Source organism: Vidua macroura, chromosome 1 (genome assembly GCF_024509145.1).
Source record: "Vidua macroura isolate BioBank_ID:100142 chromosome 1, ASM2450914v1, whole genome shotgun sequence".
NCBI classification, from domain to species: domain Eukaryota; kingdom Metazoa; phylum Chordata; class Aves; order Passeriformes; family Viduidae; genus Vidua; species Vidua macroura.
Window position 1 is genome coordinate 142,801,942 of NC_071571.1, and position 22,267 is coordinate 142,824,208.

General features: G+C 42.0%; 1 protein-coding gene across 13 annotated transcripts in view; it reads right to left on the reverse strand.

Moving 5' to 3' along the window:
• Positions 1-22,267, reverse strand: part of MTSS1 (MTSS I-BAR domain containing 1) — a 127,952-nt gene that overhangs the window by 19,287 nt on the left and 86,398 nt on the right. For all 13 annotated transcript variants that reach the window (XM_053976993.1, XM_053976984.1, XM_053977070.1 and 10 more), the window contains 4 exons: positions 15,509-15,593; positions 14,010-14,101; positions 12,175-12,249; positions 1,045-1,202 (listed from right to left, as the gene is read on the reverse strand). In XM_053976993.1, the coding sequence (XP_053832968.1) occupies positions 1,045-1,202; positions 12,175-12,249; positions 14,010-14,101; positions 15,509-15,593 (410 nt within the window). The remainder of the gene's footprint in view (positions 1-1,044; positions 1,203-12,174; positions 12,250-14,009; positions 14,102-15,508; positions 15,594-22,267) is intronic.

The following is a 22,267-nucleotide window of genomic DNA, read 5'->3' on the forward strand; positions in this document are numbered from 1 at the left end:
AGAAATCTTTTCTCTCATCAACAAGATAAGTAAGTCTCAGCCTTCTTTTTGTGACATCTTCAGAAAAAGTGTCAGTTTTGCTGCACTTGACAAATACCTAACTGTTCTATGTACACTCACTAATGTGCCCTAACAATTTTAAGCTTGAGTGTAAACAGGGGTTAAATTCATAGTTTTTGATAGTTAAGTTAAATGCATTATACAAGTACAGAGCATTAATACATCTATGATTGATTCTGGCTCAAATTACACTGACGGCTAACTCAGATGACGATTCCTGCACTGTAAACTACCACAGTAATTCTTTAGCTACCATTTCTTCCAGGTCCTCTGAATCTGGAATTCACCTCCTCCTGCTCAGCCATGACTTTTCTAATTCTCTAACTATGGTTTTCTGTTGAGACTGATGCTCTTTGTAAACAAGCACTGGGAACATTTTCCCAGTAGGTTGGTGACCCTTCAGAAATGCACCTCACTTGAGGTGCTTACAAAGCCATGAACCTTGTCAGGCTTCAGACTACCTGAGATGATGAAAATTTACTTAAACCTTTCCCATTAACTGAAAAACTGTCATGTAGAAGGAAAGGAGCTATCAGAAAACTGCACAGAAGCAGCCTATAATTTGTCAGATAATGTCATTATATACTCAGGGGAGGTCTTGAAACATTTATCAGTCCTAGCACTGGAGTAGGAGTAAGGAGGATTTATATTAAAATGTAATGTTAAGAAGGAAAGCAGTGGAAAAAACTGCATTTGCAATGTCTCGGGCTGGAATGCATAAAGAACACAAACTGACTTCAGTCTTCGTGCTCATTGTTTACCCATCAGTCAACTTGAAGGTATTCAGTGTTTTCCATTGCTGAATTACTCCAAGTGCCTACAAGAAAGGTCCCAACTCCCACCACTTGCTAGACAGAGAGAAACACAGGCTGTATTCTGACTCAAAAAATTAATTCCTAAGACATAACGAGATACTCTCTTCAGAGGCTTCTGGCCACTTATCTAATCTGTGAATTGTACTGACTGAAAACGAAGAGCTCTTACGATCACAGGGCGCAGCATCGAGATGAAAGCACAGAATCGACCGCGCTCCTCGATCAGAGCTTTTCTGACAGCTTGCTTCTCGGTTTCTTCAAGCAGGAGGTACTTATCATTGACATCTTGTAAAGCACTATCCAGCTGGGGCTGAATGTCACCCCGTCCTGTATGCAGGAAACAATCAAGAGCACATATTGTCAAAACTGTGCCTCTCCAGAGAAGATGACATGATTTTCAGCCAGCACTGCTGCTGGATTGTGCTTTTGCAATTTGAGTCTCAACCAGCATTTTCCCTTCATTCAAATCAGTAAGGATGTTTCTCCCCTCAATTAAATCAAGCATTTCAAAGCATTTATTTTTCCCCCTTTTGCACAGAATAGAAATCCAGCTCAATTCAAAAGGTTTCAACAAGCCAAAGACAGCATTTTAAATAAGGACTTTATCAGAGCATTAGCTGTAGAAACTCTTCACATCATCCTTGCCGAAAGCTAACACCTTACTAACTGGGAGATGAAAGAACAACTTTCATAAATAAATAAACTAGCCCAGGTAAATCACTAGCCCAGGTGTACTCCTCCGCCTTCTTACATTTGTGCTTAACAAGGTTCTAGTGAGAATTTTGTGGAGCCACTAAATGAATGGATCAATCTCCTATACAAAATGCTACTGTGGACATGTTACTGATCATTGGACCACTGGGTTCGAGTACTCTGCACAAACCAACTGCTGAAACCATTTTCTTCATTCCAAAGTCTAAACTAAACCAAACCTCTCTACATAGTGGTTTCTTTTTTTTTTTGTTGTTTTTTTTTTTTTTTTTTTTAAATATATATATATATTTTTGGACATATATATCTATATATGTCCAATATATGTCAATGGATACAATTAAATTACAATGTTTTGCAATAAAAAGCTTCACTATATTAATTACAGTCAACTCATAATACCAAAACTCTCTGGGACAACTAAGTATTCTGCGCTGACTGCTTATGCTGCATCATGCCAAAAAAATGTTCCTCTAGGAATTAAGAGCTGCTGCTTAGATATACTATAACCAATAACAGTTGCAAGATGTTTTCATGCAGCGGACCTCAGCTGTATAAATTTGTTGCAAATCTCCCAGAAATGCCATCACATGCAATTTAACTACCAGGAAGATAACACTGAAAAAATGGTGGGTGAGTTACAAGCAGCTACCCAAAATCATTTTTTGGATGATAACCTTTCTGCACAGAGGATTTAAAGCTACAAGCAAGAGGAAAGAAGTCTCTTTATGTGTGTAGGATAAAATGCAGATGACTAAATGTCAGGCTTAAAAAGGAAAAACCTTTGCCTTACTATTATATGTATTTCCTTAATACTCCAGAGCAAGGCAAAGCCATCAGCCTCCCTGCACTAATACACAGCCAGAGCTACAGGAAAAGAGAGCAGCGATGGAAGCAAAGAGAATTGTGCTGGCTTAGCAGAATTACAGGCTGGATATATCCAAATCTCCTCTGTAGAGAGTTAGACATAGTCCAGTTAAAATGCACTGACACCCACAGAGCTCTGCAATGGATCCTGGAAGAATTACATGCAGTGCAACATGGACACGGCCACTGCCAAGGCCACCTGGTACCAAACTTCCAGCAGTGTCTGATCCTGCAAATCAGTCTGGCTGCTCTAATGTGGTCATAAAACTTACTTAGAAGTAAATAAACTTTAAGAAGAACAGAGTCTGAAGGTCCTCTGCTTCCTCCATCAAAATCAGCATCTACCAGAAGTAAGTTATAGCAGAGCTTTGGGTACCTCCCTGAAGGTCCTGTGCCTTTTTGTCTGTCAGCCTCAGGAGACCCTTGGGGCTTCCTGCTCCAAGACCATTCTGTACATTTCAGGCCCTCCCCATACTCTTGCCATCAGATGCAGTGGTTAAACATTTCATACTTCTCTGGAGTTGTTCCTTCAAATTCTTTAGGAAACAGAAACTTGCATCATTGCTCAGGCCCTTTTTGAGTGCTGCGTGGAATTACAATGGGTAAAATAACTACCTGCTGTTCAAGCCTAGATACTGGCTCACTACCATGGATGTACCAAGTGCAAAATATATTAGCTGCAAACTAAATCAAACACACATTAGTTCAGCCCTGGAGAACTGCTATAAACATTCAGCTGCTCCACCATAACCATGCACATAATGCAGTAAATCCTTGTTAAATGCATTTGCCTATGCAGTGAGAACACACACACTTAAAAAGCAACTGGACACCATTGACAAAGTGGTTTCAATTATAGTGAACTTTGGTACTTCCTGTGGACCTTAGAGCAGGACATCTTGGACCAGGGAAACAAGAACAGCCAAAACCTGGGGCAAGAATAACCCTCATTTCCACCTGTGTAATTCACTCAATTCAACAAAGTTATGAGGATAATGTTCAGGCTGGTATTTTAACCCTTTGGCCAAAGCATGTGTAAAACTAAACCACTCTCCAACTTCCTCTGTACCTCTACAAAATTCCCATTTTATTTCTTCCAGTGAGTCAGTATAGTAACAGACACTCACCAGTATTTATGGTCTCACCAGTATTTTCACAGACCTGTTCTTATGTTCAGGGGCATTTGGGCAGTCTGTGAAAACACAGAAGCTGTCTCAGGTGTAATTCAGAGCAGAAACAAGCTTAGGTGAATCATTCAGATGAGGCTCTGAAGTCAGATGTTTACAAATGAATACAGCTCTTTCCTGGTGACTTCTCATAACTCATCTTTTAGGAGGAGGAAAGATTTATCAACATCCTTTGAAAGCTCCACAATGCAGACATCAATCTAGCAAGTCTTTTGAAAGCAGGCATAGCTCTTCCTACTCCCTGAATCACCAGCTGCACTCAGCTCAGGAAATTTGAGGGATGAGATGTCTGCCTAATTGAACCAGTTTCCTTTGCTAAGCAGAGCAAAGCACATGCCTATAGCAGCACTTCCACACCCAGAGAACACCACAGGTGTGAGGGCCAACTGCTGACCACCTCTGCTCCTCAGACACCTTGGGTCTCCACTGATTTGAATCTGCTACTTATCTCAGAAGGGAATATCGACCACTGGAGAGCAATGCAATTCTTTTCCCCCTTGAACGACAAGGAGAAGGTTAATTGGCCAAAGCAGTATTTTTGATTGCAGTATTTTTACTGTGGTCACAAGGCACACTTTCATGAGGAACATCAGCAAGTGATTATTCCCTCCAGCACACATTCTCTGGCCTTTAGGTTATGCATTCCGAAACACTTCCAAACCAACAAAACTACCACAATGACGTAAGATAGTTCCAGATGAGTCTTATCATGCAGCAGCTGTGGAAGTGCACCTGAAGGACACTCTGAGCCCAGCTGCAGGCAGGTTTGAGTGACCTACCACAGCAACCAGCAACAGCAATGGTCAAAAGCATCCAATGTAGTCACAGGTCACTGATCTGCAACCAGTAGGGTAGGGATGGCTCTGCAGAGCATGTCCAGCTGCACCCAGGAGAACAAGTCAACAACCTGAACACTGAGGAGGAATTCAAATCCAGCCTTTCTCAAAGAGGAGCTCTGGTGATGCAGAGAAGAGCACAAATGCAAGACCAGAACTTGTGGACAGAATTCTCCAACCATGCTCCAACAGCCTGGTGACCGGCAGCTGGACACAGGCAAGTGACAGCTAACCATGTGCAGGGAGCTGAACTGCTTCTCATCAAAAGTAACATGGATCTGCTGCTACTTCAAGGACAGTCTCAATGTTATCCTCACAGCAGGTGCTTTACATCACTACCATGACATGCAAGGGCTTTAGAGGACCAACATGCAATAGAACTTGCATTTTACTTGTGTTTTGTGTGAATCCTGGCTGAAAGCCTCATGCAATTTTTAAACAGCTATTGTTCAAAAAAACCTTTAGTAAATGAAAAATATTAGGGAAAAAGGAAAACCAAACCTAACTTTCAACCCAATTTCATGCCTATATTTTATAAGACACACTAGCAAAACTCTCAGCAACACCAAATAATTTTAAAATTCTCTCTGTGCAAGTTGGACTGCTAAAGTTGATGCTGTTACTGACAATGCAATGCAGCAAATATTGGTAAAATTACTGTTTTCCATGTCCTCACAGAAAGACAGTTCCTTTCCACTTTTTAAAGCATCTGCTTTAAAGAACTTGAATATTCAATATTGGTCACTTGACAGAGTGGCAGAATTTACACAGTATGAGACAATGCTGAGTACACCTCTACTTGTACAAATCAAAGCAGGCTCCAAGTCAGTCATTCCCAAACCACCTTCTTCACAAGAGCACACCTGCTCCAGCTGCCAGAATGAACCACATCCTTTAAGTTCTGCACAGTAAAGCCAACAAATGAACTAATATGGATCTGTGCTGAGAACAGAAGAATTCTGCCACCAAAAACCTCTTAACTGGGATTAACCTCAGACTCCTTCAGAAACCAAATCGGAGTCTTTCTTTTGGCTACTGGAGATCTGAGTCACCTGCTCATGTTCAAAAGTGCAAAGTTTTGCCTTAGTAGAAAAGCTACAAGTTTCCAAATGACATTTCTAGATTGAATTACAAACCAGGAAAACCACAATGTGTGGTTTCAAAAAATGGGGACAAACAGCAGCCTCAACAAGGCCCAACTCCAGGAGCCCAGTGGAGGTGCCCTGTTTGAGATCTTGCTGATTTATCATTTCAGGCTTCTCCCAAAGGCAACATTTACACCACCACAATTACAAGTGCAGGTATGAGTACTTTGCTCAGATTCAGAAACACCATGCTTCATTCACAATGGGATCTCAAGGCAGCTACTTTAAATTTGCAAAATAGATGAAACAGCACCCCAATTTAAACATATTTGAGATGTGATCAGGCAACAGGAGACAATTGTGATGCTGAATTCCAACCCTTTCACCAGCATGAAGTAAATATAGTGCTTTCTTATCTATCAGGTAAGAAAGATGCATGCGATTTTCATAAAAAAGGGAATTTGGATCACAGCTTACAAAGACCAACATTAAGGACTTTAGGCTCTAGACTTTAAAAGTCATATTAACAATAAGATACTCAATTATTTGAACATCACCTTGATGACATGTCTATTCCATTTAACTTCTCTCCCAGCTGTGACAAGATTTATCTGTCCATGTTATCCCTTTCCAAAATAAACCAGAGGTTTATCCACAATACTGGTTTTCTTCTTTTACAGTGTTCCAATTAGATGCCAAAAGAAAATAAATCAAAAGATGGTTTGTTCATCAAGATTACGCAGTATTTTAGTTGCATCAGAAATTAAAGTCTAGGCAGTTAGTGGAGACCAGACACCATAAAGAGGCCACAGCAAGGGCTACAATAAACCAGCCACCAGGGTCACAGCATGGCACAGACTTACCCAGAGCCTCAGCTGTCAGGCAGGTGCGCATGGTGAGAAATTGCAGGACACAAAATTGACACAGAAAGGAAAATAAAAAAAGTCAAACTGGTGTTCCAGCATTCCTAGAATTTAGACATTTATCATCAGCGCCAAGACAAGAGAGGGAGCAGTTTGGACTAGACTGTTTTGACTTCCATTGCTGATAAAGACAAACGCATTAGTTTTGCATCCTGGTGAGCTGTTGCAAATTAAAACTCTGGTTATGTACCACACAGTTTAGACTCCTCAGTGAGAAGATGTAAACCTGTGCTTCAGAGAAAGTGCACAACACAGATAACCAGACCCTGGTCAAGTGGCACAAATCATCCCCTCGCAGGGAAGAGGGAACTCAAACCTGCAGAACTCTATACTGGTGCTGTTTGAGTAACCACAGCACTTCTTGATGTTCTCTACTGCAATTACATTAACAGACTGTCAAATAAATGAAAACCTAATTGCTGATGCAATGTGGAAGAACATCAAAAAGATTAACTATGGTATATGTATTTTAATTAAAAAACTTTATATAATAAAATTCTGCAATAAAACTGGCCTGCTGTCAAAAAGAGGGGAACTACCAAGAGGCCTTCAAAACTCAAGGAACAAAAGTAAATCAAAGAAATGTCTTCAGTAACTGATTTAGCAACATGTCTTTACTGCATTTTTGTAAAGGAGAGCACACATTATAAGCTTGCAGCGAAAAAAAAAAACCTAAAACAACGAAACACCCCAAAAAGCCCTGCAGGCGCCATGGCCTCATCCACACAGGATTTTTTTCCAGCAAAAGATAAGGATAATTTGCTCATTAGCTTCCCTCCTTCTGAGCTGCATCTTATTGACTCCATGGTTTTGGCTCTCACTTCAGTCATGGTGCCACACTTGATCAATTTAGAGGAATGAGGCTCCCTCCTGGGGAGGAAGGCTCTGGCCAGGGATTCTCCCTCTCCAGCCTGCCACTCCAGATGGGGCAAGTGCCACGTACAGAAAGAGTGCAAAGTGCTTGAATGAGAAGGTCAACACTTGCTTTAAGAACTGAGACATTTTTCAGTTATAATTGCATTGAAGAGCTTTATGCTTTTTAGTTTAGAGTCATGGGCTTTGCACAACCATCCTTGAGAGCAGTCTAACAATATTACAAAGACCAGAGGATAACACAAAAAAAAAACCCCTAAAAAGGCTCTAAAACATAAAGACATCATCTTTGCTAACCAGGAGGAGGAAGAAAATGCACTTTTGGCAGTATTACAGTAAATTAATAAGCACGTTCTACAGTAAATTAAAAATCATGTTCTATTCTCTGAATTTCATTAGAATCACAGAGTACTTTCCAAAACTGCTGCATACTCAAAAGGAGAGACTGCCAGTTTGGATACTCAGCATTGATGGGGACACAAGAAGAAATGCTGTACTGAATGTTAAGGGAACTCTGCAGAAACTTCTACAAGTCTTACAGATAAAACTCAGTTTTCTTATTAACATGTGTTATATTATTGGGAGTGTTACATCCAACAATTTCTTACATATACACTTGGATTTAAACATTTTCCTCAAAGCTCAGTGTCACATGAAGAACCTGAAAATGAAACCTACCAGTCATGTTATGGGTAGGAGAGAAACCTGTTTATTTATTCATTAATAGCCAAGCTGAAATACAGAAAATAGACCCAACATGCACTCCAGATTTTAAACATACATTCAGATATATTTTAATTTAATCACTTGATCATTTTTTTCTTCAAGAATCATGCGTTTTGTTAACTTTCCCAAATGGTTACATGCAGAGCCACAGGGGCTGACTCTCTCCTGATTCAATATAGCATCAACAGCTCCTTGCAGCTATGGATCCACTTGTGAGGCCCTGAATCAGCAAAAACCTAAACGTGGAATTTATTTTAAGTATATGCATAATTATTCTGCTGACTCAGGTTAGCTGGGCTGATTTCTGATGGCCAATGTTTGTCTGAAAACAAAGCAATTTAGAAGATGTCTGCAATTCCATGCACTACACAACTTCATCTGTTCAGACAAGAGCTGAGTGTCAACGCTAGGGTGGGCAACAAGCCCTAGGGGCCTGTTCCCTGTGGGAACAAGGGTGTAAGGAAGCCTTGAACAAGAACCTTGAAGATCACCATGAAACCTTCAGGGACTGCATGGATCAGAGAGGTGCACCAGGATCCTATTTAAGACTACAAAGATTTAGCTTCAGGTGGATTTTTTTTTTAATAGTTAAAGACAATAAATAGGGTGAAAATTTTCTCCGTGAGGTCTTTTGAAATGCAAGACCTTCATTTCACATTGTGTCACTTTACTAAAAATACCCTAACAAACTTCCAGAAAGGACCCTGGACTTTCTTTTGTTTTATTTGGAAAGCTTGGTGTTTTCCCTATCACTTCAAGCTTTGGAAACACCCTTATTGCAATGAACATACTTACTCTGCAAACATAATTTCTAATACGTGATCTTAAATGCCCAGCCTGAACTTTGACCTTGGCCACATGGAACAGGAACAGACAGACCATGCAGAAGCCATGGAACAGGCAAACCCCTGTGGATTCGGCCCCCCAGAGCTAAGGCAGGGAGCCCAACCTGCAGCACTCCTGCCAGGACAAGCCACACAGCCCATGACCCTCCTTCCTAAATGTCCTTGGGCTGCAGACAAGGAGCAAGGAGCTGCTGTGCATGCTGCAGCATCAGCTGTGAGAGACAGCCCTGCAGCCCAACGCGTCAGGGCTGGGGGACACCACTGCCAGCATGTGAAAGAGGAAAGGAGAGGCTTATATTTGAGCTCCTCCATCTGGAGCTGCCCAAAGCAGAAGAGAAACCCTTTCCCATAAGGTCAGATGGGAAATAGTAGAATAAGCTTAAAGGACCTTTACAGTAGCATGCACAGTGTTGAAGCAAATCCAGAATTCAGCAAACATCCCGCTTGCCCACAGGTGATCATAAAGTTAATTCAAAAGTATTCTTACAAGTGCTAGGAAGGGAATGAATTGGTTGTTTTAGAGTCCCCATAGGTGAGTCAGTAACTTTACATAAAAATCAAAGGGACAGGTCCTGCTTGAGCAAGAACAGAACAAAAAAAGTCTGTAAAACAGAGAAACAGGAGAGTTGAAGGCACAGGAAGACATTCATGCACTCAGCCACATGCCTGCCAGTCTAGTTTTCCCATAGTTTGAACCTCATTTGTGTCCTAAAGCAGAATCACTTCTGCAGCTTTATCATGTTACAAAATAAACCCCTTCTTGATTTTTTTTTATCACTCAGTAGAAGCAAGAGCAACATACTTCACCACACATGACATTGAACAGATCTGTCAAGATGGGTACATACAAAAACATTTTCACAACAACATTTGACATTGCAGTCAGACCAAAGCTTTATTTCCTCAGGATAGAGATCAAAACAACAAAGAGGAGAAAAGGCATCTGCTCCTGTTTTTTCCTTCTAACTTAAGTATTGTTGATAACTTGCAAGAAGGCAGGGAGAACTTCCTCCCATCCCCTGACTACTCCTGCTGGGGCCAACAGCTTTGGGCATTCATACTCACAGCCTTACGAGCCAAGGCCTCCCCACATCTCTCCTCCCCAGGGGCCATGAGAACAACTCTCAGCTCCTCAGAAATATTGCAGCTCCTTCTTTCCCCTGTACTGGCTACCTGTGAGTCCTCAGCTCTTCCACCTGCTCCATACACTCAACCCCCACAACTCCCTTTGGTTTTGTGCTCTGCAGCAAACACCATGAGTCTGACAGCAGCTCCAAGAGGGACAGCACAGAAATACAGCACTTTCACCACAACTCCAAAAGAACATCATAATGGTAAAATTAAGCAAGGGAATTAGATTTAAAAAAAAAAAGGAAAAAAAAAAGGAACAAAACTTCAATCACATCATGACTGCTACAACAATGATGGCAAAACGAGGCCAGTTCCACTCCTCATTAAAAGATGTTTAATCCTGAAGGAGGTCAAAACACCAGTTTCCTGACTCTCATCACGAGACTTGGCTCACATTTGAGGAGGGGGATATGAAAGCAGAAAATCCAAGGACCAAGTCTGCTTGCTTTAACCACTGCTAACAGATGCAAGTGGTATCTGTAGTATGAGAACAGTGGGTTGTTTTTTTTCCAGCAGTTTTTAAGTACTTCTCTTTCCTCTTCACATTTCACAGAAAATGATGTCTCCTCCTTCAATATTGCAGAGTGATTTACTGAACACTCAGAAGCAGGATTAAGGGGAGATGGAGCCAGACAGCTGTCAATCCATAGAAAAAGGCTCAAAAAAATGGCTCCCTCCTCACAGATCCCAGACATCCACCCAAACCATTCCATGCTTTTATGTTTTCCTCAGTGCTTACCTACCATGCACTGATAGGTTGTTTGTATCACACAAGGACAAGAAGAAATAAGACTAGAAAAGGTGGGGGAGAGACAGGAGAAGACATGGAAGGAATACCACAAACTCTATAAAGCTGTTGGTCTGCAGTCGGACATTTCATCACACAAAATGAGAAACATGTTTATGCATCACCCAAAAATACGATCCTAACTCAAAAAGTCACATTCCCCTAACAATCACCATTCTGATTTAGAACACTGAACTGACAGACAAACAGAATCTACTGAGCTAAGCTCCCTCTTGGTCGCTTTCATGTCTCCTTTCCTCATTTCTTATCTAAAGTCAGCTAACATTCAAGAGCAGTTTTCCAGACATCTGGCTTTCTACCACTGGGATTATTGATTCACCTATATGGAAGAACAATTAGAGACAGCTCACCTCTTCTAGGTAACACTTACACAATTTGAAAATTTCAAGAAACTCCCCACTCCAGCATTTATTTTGCTTGTCTCTGGGTTCATAGGTTTTAGGCAGGAAGGAAAGGACAAGTTTCAACCTGCAGACTGAGAGGTGCTCGAAGCACACTTCTGACCCAGCTGGGAAGAGCCCAGTGCAGGAAAGGGAACCAGGAAGTCTTCTGTACAAGCTCCCTATCATTGTTCCAAAGCCTGGTGGGGTTTGCACTTGGCCAAGTAAAACCCTTAGTGATGGCAGTGTTGCAGCTAGCAGTGCTGCATGTTTCCATCAAAACAGTGATGAAACCCCTATGACAAAGTGGAGGTGGGAGAGCAACACAAGCATGAGATACAGCTGCTAAAAAAGGCAAATTGTCTTTCAGGAAAATTCCCTTTTTCTTCTAAAAATTCCCTTTTAGTTTTCTATGATTGCCAAGAGCCCTTCCCCCCAAAAACAACCCATGCGACTGTCTCAGTCTCAAAAAGTAAGGTTTAGGAGATTACAGGCTGTTAAAAAAAAGAAAAAAAGAGGAAAAGTGGCAGAAAGGAAGAACAGTGAGAAATGTTAATAGTTAGGGAACCTTTACATAATGGCTTTTTTTATATGATTCCAAAAGATTCTAGAAAATTTTACAGGTATCTGCACAAGTCATGTTAAGACTGTCAGTGTTCCTAAAAAGAAAAAGTTAGCAGTAAGGGTTCTATTTTAAAACATGATTGACTTTGCACAAACAGTTCTAAGGCTTTTGTGCAAGAACAGTAGACAGCAGCTTCAGAACATGATTTAAATGACACATAGTAATTGTATCCTGGTGACCAAGTAGGTACCAGGAATACATTAGAAGAGCAGGATTATTACAGTATAAAGTTTTATCACTGTTCAATCTTAGTCAAAGCACAACTCAGAAGGCTGTTAACAGTACAGTATGAAGCAAGTTACCTTTCTTTGCTTTCTTCTGTAGCTTCAGTGTATCAGACGATTTCTTTTTTATCTCTTGGCGAGCTTTTTTGTATTCTAAAAAACACACACAACCTCTATTATCAATATAATCAATGTCAAAATGAATGTTTTGCACAGAAAAGGCTACATTTAAAGACGTTGGACTACAAACTTTTAGGGAACAGCTACTGTTAAACAAAGCGGCTTAGAACTCACATTTTGTAAAGCCTATACATTTGGCTTAATATAACATTTTAGGGTGTGAGCACATTCACATACCAAAATCTTTCCCAAATAAACAAAGCCTTTACAGAAATAACAACTGAGAACATAGTACAAAATTAGAGTGCTTTTCATTTCATCCACTCTCAGGAATGGAAAACAGAGATGACAGGTTTCTCAAAACATCTGTGTGCAAAGAACAGCTATCCTGAAATGGCAAGGCAGAGAATATCCTGTGATCCCTCTCCAGCATGAGAGTCAGGCAGAGGAAGAGGGTGCTAAAACTCTGCCTAAGGAAGGGTCACATTGCCAGCTCCTTCTGATGAAGTGGAGCACATTGGACTTGTCCTCATTTTCAGATGAGCTGCACATCCTAGGAGAATTAAAATCCCAGAACAAAATATTCAGCCTCTAGTGCAGGAACACTAAAGGTACTACATATGAAAACTGATAGTAAAACAAAAAAAAGAAACAAAACAAAAAAAAAAAAAAAAACAAAAAAAAAAAAAAAAAAAAAGAAGCTACAAGGCATGTATGCATGTATATATATGTACACATATACTTTAACAAAGAAGTTAAGCATTACTACCCTTCTGTAGATGAAAAACAGAAGCAGATTCATAGCAGGCACAAGAACTGTACTGAGGCCAACTGCATTCCCAACACCCAAGTCTGCCCAGTAAACTCTAAATCTCACTTCCACCTTGGCCTGGGTCACCCCTACTGCCAATGACCCCATGTGATTCCTCTCTCCTGCTCACAACATGCTTAACACTCTGCAGCACAAGGCAGGAAGTTTTTTCAGGAGCTGCTGATTCAACTGCTTCTATTTGACCACAGTAATGACGGGGCAAGAAGAAAATCCTCTTTTAGAGGCCAAGCCCACTCCTTCCTATCAGTTCCCACGGTGCTGCTGCTTCTTCCAGACATAACAAAAGTCTTAAATTTTCAAGGGTCAGTCCGTGGTGAACTGCAACCTGTTTTCAGCACCGGAGGGCCACCACTAGAGGGCCACCATTCCCAGTACAAAGGCATCTACCAACATGTGCTTGCTGTGCGAGGCTTGGCTGCCTGCTGCTCACTCCGCCAGGAAATCCTCTGGAGCCATCGTCACCCCTGCAGCCCAGGGCATCCCATGTCCCATAGCAGAGCTCTCCTGCTCCACAGGTGCACTTTCCATATGGCATCAGGTACAAAATAACAATGCTCAGTGTTTTACAGGGCTGTGTGCTCTCTAGAGGACATTCTGGCTGAGGCATAACATGATCTTACAAGCTGCTTTTAACAACACCCCAGGGCTTTGCAGGGATAGATGTGCCATCTCCAACCCTCAGCTCATACAGGGAGAGTGGGCTAACAGAGTTAAACCCAGTCACTGCTTATCAGTCTAGAAAAACAACCCAGCCCCAGGGTCCAGCAAACTAAACCTTCAAAATGCATACAGCAAGGGTTAAATTTTTGTTAGGAACTTTGGGACAGGAGTGTTTCAGAAGAGAAAAACTGCTATACATATTTAAGCATGTTATTCAGTTCTCCAGTACAAACATGAAAAGAGGAAGCAAAACTGGTATTACAATCTTACTCCTATTAAAGAATTCTTCCTCTGTAACTACCTTTTGCATGGTCTTTATCCAGCTGATTGGCCACTTTCTTCCACTCTTCCATCTGTTCTTGAAGTGGGTTTATCAGACAGTCAATTAAAGCACTAATTTTGTTGAAAAAACACAAAGAGCAATCAAATCCTGCAGATGCCCTTATTCTTACAGAGAGAGCCAAGGTCAATACTGGAGTATTTTTACTTTTTGCTGTGACAGCTACCAGTGTCACAATGTAAATATCAGAACATAAAAATGTTTACACTAGAGAAAGCAAAAGAAGAAAGTAGATTATAAAAAATCAAAAATCCACATCACAAAATAACCAGAATTACAAAAGCTCTGGACAGTGAGGAACAGAGAGCAAAGCAGAGGAGTGACCCGAAACAGTTCAGAGTAAACAGATCCTACACAACTGTCACACAATTTAAATGGAAACTCTGGAGACTAGAAAGGTTCATGCAGCCATGGAAATTATAAACTTAAATAGCACATATGTATACACAAGAGAACAGAGCAGCTGAACAAGAGAACAATATCCTGCCTACTGATGTGCCTCACCTCACACTGGTATAGTCCTTGATACAGCACCTGTAATGCTCCACTAATTAATGAGACTGGGATCAAACCGTTTAAACAGCTAACTCTGTGGTAACTGGAGACTAAAATTGTCTCCTCATGGCCAATTTCATAAATAGCTTTATTTTAAAGTAATCACAGAATAATCATAGAATGTTTTGGATTGGAAGGGACAAGGTCATCTGCTTCCAACCACCTTGCCATGGTCAAGGACACTTTCCACTAGACCAGGTTGTTTATACAACCTGGCTTTGAACACTTTCAAGGATGGGGGGAAAAGGGAAAAAAAACATAGCAGGTCATCAAGCAAATGGTGAAGCATCATTTTTGTTCAACTAAGGTCACATATAACTTTTAAGTCTGGTTCAAAAAGGCACACATGCAAACTACTACTAACTATTGAAGTAGGTTGTTCTTGTACAGCCCAGGTTGCACATGAGTTAATGCTCTCTCATTACCTCTGCAGTCTAACTTCAACTGCAAAAACAGGATGAGAGAATTTGCATTTCCTATACTGCTCTGCTGAAGGTTTTTCTGTTGGCCTCAAGCTATTTGGGCTCTGCAGTAAGCTGAGGAAGCAGCACAACGCTGCTGCTGCTCGTTTAAAACCTAGTGACAAAGCTTAAAGTGCTGAAACAAAGACAGGTTAGTTGGTCACATCAGCAGCCGCCTGCTCAGCACTGAGCAACAGGGACTGACAGTGCGAATTTGCAGCATTTAGAGGTGATTTGAGGTGAACTGGCCCAGCCCCATAAATGTGCAGTGGAACCCAGCATGTTCACAGCACCTAATGTGCTGCAGGGAGAAAACAACTGCTGCTCTCAGTGACATGGGCAGAGATCAGCTGAGAAGCCAATGCTGATGAACAGCTTTAGATGTTCCCCAGCAGCACATGGAAGAGGAACCTCCAGTGCTGGGCCAGGTACGGAGCCACTCACCTTGAGAACTGCCTGAGTTTGGACTCTATACTTCTGTGCCTCATACACATCCTGGTGAGAGCAGACCCAATCTCTCTGGTACCACCTGAAAAACAAAAACCAAAAGGCAGGTGAGACCCCTGATGAGATTCCTGCCTGTGGTGTAGAGGCGTAACAACCAAGAGGGGAGTGCCAAGTCTTCCAGAGCGATTGTAAAACAGATTAATAACAAGTATATAATCAACTAGGCTATTAACAGGGCAGATCTCAGTGGTAACTGCCACCCCAGGAAGAGATTAATTCCTGTTCACCTAGACACCAGAACCGAGCAACCAAACACAATTACAACACACTTCTTCCAGGCACCTTCTGTGCCATGAGGCTCAACCCCGCAGCAGAAGACTTGAAAGAAAAGGGTTTGAGATATCAAAAGCCAAGCAACACAGATGTCAAGTGAGTGGGCATCTGTGAACAAATTATTTCCACATGTTAGAAACAGACCTATGGGATTCGATGCAATTTTCCCGTCCCTGGATTCTTTAGAGCCAAAGCCTCAAAGGGTTTGGCCGCGGCAGAGCCCGGCCCGGGTCCCGGCGCGCTCCCGGCATCGCCAGCAGGTGGCGCCGTTGGCCGGCGCCCCGGGCCAGGCGGGCCGAAACCCCCGCTCGCCAAGGGCCGGGCCGCAGCTCCCCTGCCCAGCTCCCGCTGCTCCCCTGCCCTGCTCCCGCTGCTCCCGAGCCTGCCCAGCTCCCGCTGCTCCCGAACCTGCCCTGCTCCCCTGCCCTGCTCCCGCTGCTCCCGAGCCTGCCCAGCTCCCGCTGCTCCCGAACCTGCCCTGCTCCCCTGCCCTGCTCCCGCTGCTCCCGAACCTGCCCTGCTCCCCTGCCCAGCTCCCGCTGCTCCCGAGCCTGCCCAGCTCCCGCTGCTCCCCTGCCCAGCTCCCGCTGCTCCCGAGCCTGCCCAGCTCCCGCTGCTCCCCTGCCCTGCTCCCGCTGCACCCCGCAACACCAGCTCCGACCAGCCTATTCAATCGCGACATAACTTTGTTTCCATTAGTGTTAAGTGTTGGTACTCGCTTAGTTACCATTTGCACGTCAATTCTACTATTTCAGGATGCAAACATCAACCTTCTTACGAACTGTTTCCCAGCTCTAGTGCACTCAAGAACAGTGAATATATCAGCATCTATTTAAAAGTCTTACTTGATTATTAAAATAACCTTAGATTTGTATCATAGAGTATAATCTTCCCTAGGCTTTAAAAATAGTATTGGCTCAAGTTAAAAAAAAAAAATCTTCCTAAGAAACATTAACATTTTTGATCATTTTGATTTTTTTAAACATGAAATCAAGTCACCATCTTCCTGCATTTTTGCAGAATTAAATCCTGTGCCCACGAAATGGCTCTGAACAAAGTCACTAAATAACTGGAACAAATTGTGGTTATTTGATATTGTTCAAAATGATAAACACAAAGTCCTTTGTCATTTGCCTGATTAATCATGTTTTTATAAGGAGCTTTTGAAATAATATTATTTGGTAACATCAAAGAGCTGTAGCCTCGTTGCATACAGGTGGGAAAAGCACACGGACTCCATGCTGGATTTGTACCCATCTCTTCCAGTGATGCTGCACTTGCACAAGCTGAGACACTCCAGTAACTCAAAAAAGCAATATAGAAGAGACACGTAACAGAGAGAGACACATAACAGAGAGAAAGCAAGTGGAGAAAGGGGACAGCATCCACAGAGAGTGGCTTTCTGCCCCAAAACATGGGCATTTTTCTCTGGATCCACTGCCAAATAAAAGTAATTTTATTTCAGAGGCTAATGTGGTACACAAGTGCAATGGCAGAGAAGAAGAAATGAACCAAAAATTTCCCTGGCTACCAGCAGTGAGTTTAAGCAATAAGTAGGTTTTTAAGGTTGAAAACTCACTGAAATACTGGAATATTAAGGACCATCAATGGCTAAGTGACACTGCTTTCCTAAGTCTCTTGTACAAAAAAAAAAAAAAAAAGAAGGGTCGTAACAGAACAATAAAAAAGGAAATTGTGTGTTTGGGGAGGCTAGGAAACAAGGGTCAGTTATTATTAACATTAAATTCCAAGGTAACAGAATTCTAAGTGAAACACAATCCACCGAAGTATAAATATATCCCCTCAACACATAGTACAGATGGATGGGCAACATCAGCAGAACAGCCAAACAAAGTTCAGAGTAAAAAAAAAAATTCAAAAACCACAACAAAATAAATTAAGCCTGGAATAAAGAGGTTTGTCCATGGAAAAAAAGCCAAACACAACTGGCTGGTGATGAGTGGGCTTCCCACATTTTGAAACTTCATGTTATCCATACGTGTTTACAAGAACATCAAAGAATGAGGTGTTAATTTTATTCTGTGAATGAAGACTAATCTAATGAACTGAGAATAAAAGGAGAAGAAATGGTTTTGAGAAATCTTTGATGTCCCTTCTGGAAACAAGGTGTTACTGAAGATGGGTTGAGGATTCTGCTTGGGAAGAAGAATGAGGGATGCTGCTGAAAAGTTTGGGAGAGCTGAGCCAGCTCTGCTTGGTCAGCATGGACCCAGAGAGGGGTGCACGGAGTGGGTCAGAGCTGGCAAGAGTCACCAGACTAAATGAAGGACAGTACCAGCCCATTTTGTCCCACACCTGAATCCCACTGCTTCTCTTCAACGTATGATTGACTGACTCCAACAGCACTGGAGTTAAACACAGCTTTACTTCCCTGTTCCCAATTATATTAGCTGTCAAGGATACAAATCCTTCCTGAGAAAGTAAAAAAAAAAGTTAAACAGAAGCCTTTCACCACCCCTTGATTTATTGAGCTGGAGGACCATGGCCATCACCAATGCATTCAGCTGTTCTTCCAGGAACATCCGCAGTGCAAAGGGCTCATCTCAGCTTTCAGCAGGTTGTAGGGCTGGTTCCCACCAGTAGAACTGCACTGATGCTCCTGTCTCCAAAGGTCTGGGATGAGCTGGCTACACAAACTGGCAGAAGGGAACCATTTTGTACCACTGCAGTGGTTTGAAAATATCCAAATGTAACGAGGGATGGTAATTTGGATTTGTTTCTTTTATCCAGTATCAGCTGCAGTGAACAAGGCTCACCTATGCTTTATACAAATTACAGTTTGATGAATAGTTTACTCACAGCCAGAGCAGGCAGCCAACATGTGCACTCTGCACACAGGGATGTACCTTACAAGCAGCATTAACGTGTGTGCAAGTCCTGGTACTGGCTATGCACCCGAGCAATCAAAATCTAGGAATGAGGTTATTGCAGTGGGCAATGCCACAGTCACACAAGACCTACTTCAGGTTCCAAATTAATTTATGGTTTACCTTTTCAAAACCTGCTCCATAAGTGACCAATTGCCTACTGACTCAAGGATGGAACCATGAGCCAGGCAGACAGAAGACCAGTGGAGATAACTTTTTCAGTGCTATCAACCCACAGATGTGATGGCAAAAAGAGCATCTGACAGAAGTGTGTCAGGAATACACCAAATGCAGTATCCATCTCCACTCATAAGCAGGTCCCTGAAGAAAGTCATGACATCCTCCAGCAGCTGTGATTTCCCAAAGAGAAATGCTGAGGCCACACTAGCAAACCTTTCACCAAAGCACGAGTATGTTGGGTGGGTAACATGGGCTCCATTCACTGCCCTGCAGCTCTGCAAGTCAAACTGCTGTGCTCTGACCTCTCAGTTTATAAAATGAGGCCATGAATCATCTGCTTCTCTGACATACTATAATAATTCATCCAGTAAGGCAAACAATGCCTGGGAACACTGTAAAGTAATACTTCGAAACCGGAGATGAGAGCTGTGTTCATCAGAATTCCCACTCAGAGAAAGTGGCTTAACAAAATGCTCCTGTCAAATTTGATTAGAAAGTGGGTGATAACATCAGCCTTACTTCTCATAAGTGAAAGGCAACTCTGCAAGGCAAAACGCGCCTTCACTCTCACCTTCCCCGCTTTCTCCTTTCCATCATAAGCCTGTAAAAGACCACAAATTTTTTTCATGTGAGATAATTAAACAGAAGTCTGTGGACCACAACACCACAACAAGTCCACTATAAAGGGCATAAATGATTTCTTTCTATGCTTGATTGTCATTCAATATCACAGAGAGACAACAGGGAGAGATTGTAGGAAAGAGACTCAATTGTTTTATGGGAGTCATTATGTTTGTATTTCATCATGATCATTTATCAAGGAGATTATTATTTGATGAAATGTGCAGCTGTACAACTGCATGGCCTCTATATACTCCAAACAACTCGCTACAATCAACCTTTTATCTTCCTCTTCTCACTTCACTCCTGAGCAATTCCAGCAGCCTCAGAAGATGCTGCCTTTCAGGAAGTGCCTTTAAGGTTCCAACTTACTAACAAGCTCACCTTTAGCTTCAAGACCATAGTACAAATGTGTCAGCCACTTCCCTCTTTCCCAAAAGGGAGAGAATGATGAAAAATGGATGCAATATTTTTGTAATTTCGAAGTTATCAAAATCCATTTCTGAGTAAAGATTAAAGCAGGAGCAGAATGGAGGCTGGATTATTAAATGCAGTTCTGAACATGGAGGCTATGACAAATGACTAACAGTAGGACATTTTAAACTAATGGCCATTTACTCAACCCTTATCCAAACTCATGCTGCTAGAAGAGCAAGCAGTTCCCATCACTGATTACATGAGGCACAGACCTTTATCTTGCTGAATTTTTATACAGATGCCTCCATGAAACTCAAGGATGATGGGATCAGTTCCAGGGTATTAGAGCAAACAGAGAAAAAAGGACAGCTTTTGCTTAAAACTGACTAGCACAGGTATTACTACTGGGACAGAAACCTGAAAGCAAAGCTATGGCATCTCTCTATGTTCAGGATGTCAACAGTCTCCAGGTAAGGCTTGCAAGTTGGAAAAACACATCAAAAATTGCTGACAGACAGATGTTGTTCAGCATCCACAAGGCAGGAAAAGAAAACACGACACCCTTATTCCTACAGCTGTGAGTCTTTCTGAGCAGCACTTGGTAAAGTCTCTGATAGCTGCTGCTCAAAATTAGAAAAAAAAAAATTCCTGATGCTTTTTTAAAAAATTTAATTTAGACATCTCTCAGTGAAGACTGGATCAACAAATGCAGATTCAAGGTCAAATTCACCTATGAATTTTACATTAACCAAATTTAATAAAACAGCTCTGGCAGGCTGTTGTCATATACTGCACCTCTGCAGTTGTCATTGCAAAGGAACAGATTGCTTGCAATGTTTGGTCGAGTGCCCTTTCGGGCAAATTACTTGGAAAACATATTTACAGAGGCCTGCTATGAAGTTCTCTGTCACATTTGCCAGAGCCCCACACAGTCCAGCTGAGAGGAAAATGCAGGGGATGGCTTATTTTCTCATTTGCAGAAGAAACCAGCCTTTGTTCATGGATGGGACTAGCAGGATTGCTAATTGTATTGTCATTGATCTTAGATGACAAAGGAGTTGAGAAGAGTGGCAGTGGCAGTGAGTTAAAGCAGCAAAGAAGCCAAAGGAACAGGAAACCTGAGCCACCCCTAGCCCACAGCCTGCCCTGGTAATCACCAGCTTTCGGAAATCCTTGTAACAGACTGTGACCAGACTGTGACCATGTTCTGGTCACTTTGTTAAATAATATGCAAGAAAGCTCTTGTGATTTCTTCTGAGCTTGCTTATTCCTTCAGTGAGCAACATTTTTGCTTACTTTAGCAGTTCTTCTAGCTTAGTACTATGCAAAATCATTGCCCCATGGGAGTCAACACAAGCACTGCCATTAAAGAAGCAGGGTCAGAAGTTCACCCACGTACACAGAGGTCACTACACAGTCCGTCCAACACATAAACATGGTCATGAACCAGCCCTGCTATGATCTCTGGACACTTTGGGTTTAGTCAGCCTTCAGTGCATGTGAAGCTCACCCGTGGCCCTCTACTTTGAAATAGGATGTCACACACACAGGTGGATAGAAGCGCTTTGGCAAGGTTTAAGTTATCGTAGGATGCATCAGTTCAATTTCTGAGAAGCTAAGTCTGTCATTGATTCATGAATTTGTAAGGAGACACAAAATGCATCACTGAACCATGACATCTTGTCAGAGAGCAGCAAAAGTCCAGGCAGAAATGTTTCCCAGGAACAAAATGCTCAAGTTTGAGGTGTTTGTGTCAGGAGTGCAAGCTGGCTTGCTCCCTCCTCCTCTCCCTTTCAGAAATGGTGTTGCCAGCATAGACAGAATTTTGCTTCTGGTGATTTCTTGCAAGATTAATATCCGTCCCTCCTCACAGGTGCCTTTTGTTCATTTTTTCATTTTTATGAACCTAGAATTCTGCATCAAGTTTTTAATGCCACAAAACCAAAGCATGAATAAAACCGTATTTGTTTAAAAGAGCAAATGCCACAATAGTGTTTTCCATTATTTGCATTTTATTCTTTAGAATACAAATAGTTTCAGTACTGAAAACATACCAGGTCTGCTAAATATCCGTACTCACAATCAAGCTGTCCACTAATATTGCCCATACCTCTTCCCCATTTCTTTTCAGATCTATAACAAAATGTATTTCCAGAAACAGTCTATGCACAGCTCAGTAAACCTTACAGTCTTAATCTGAGCAGATCCAACTGCTTTGCTCCAGCTGCTGCACCCATCAGTGGCTCAAGGACAGCAGGTGACACGAGTTACCAAACTGGTGCTCTCAACAAAAACCAGAACAGGCTAATAAAAAGAA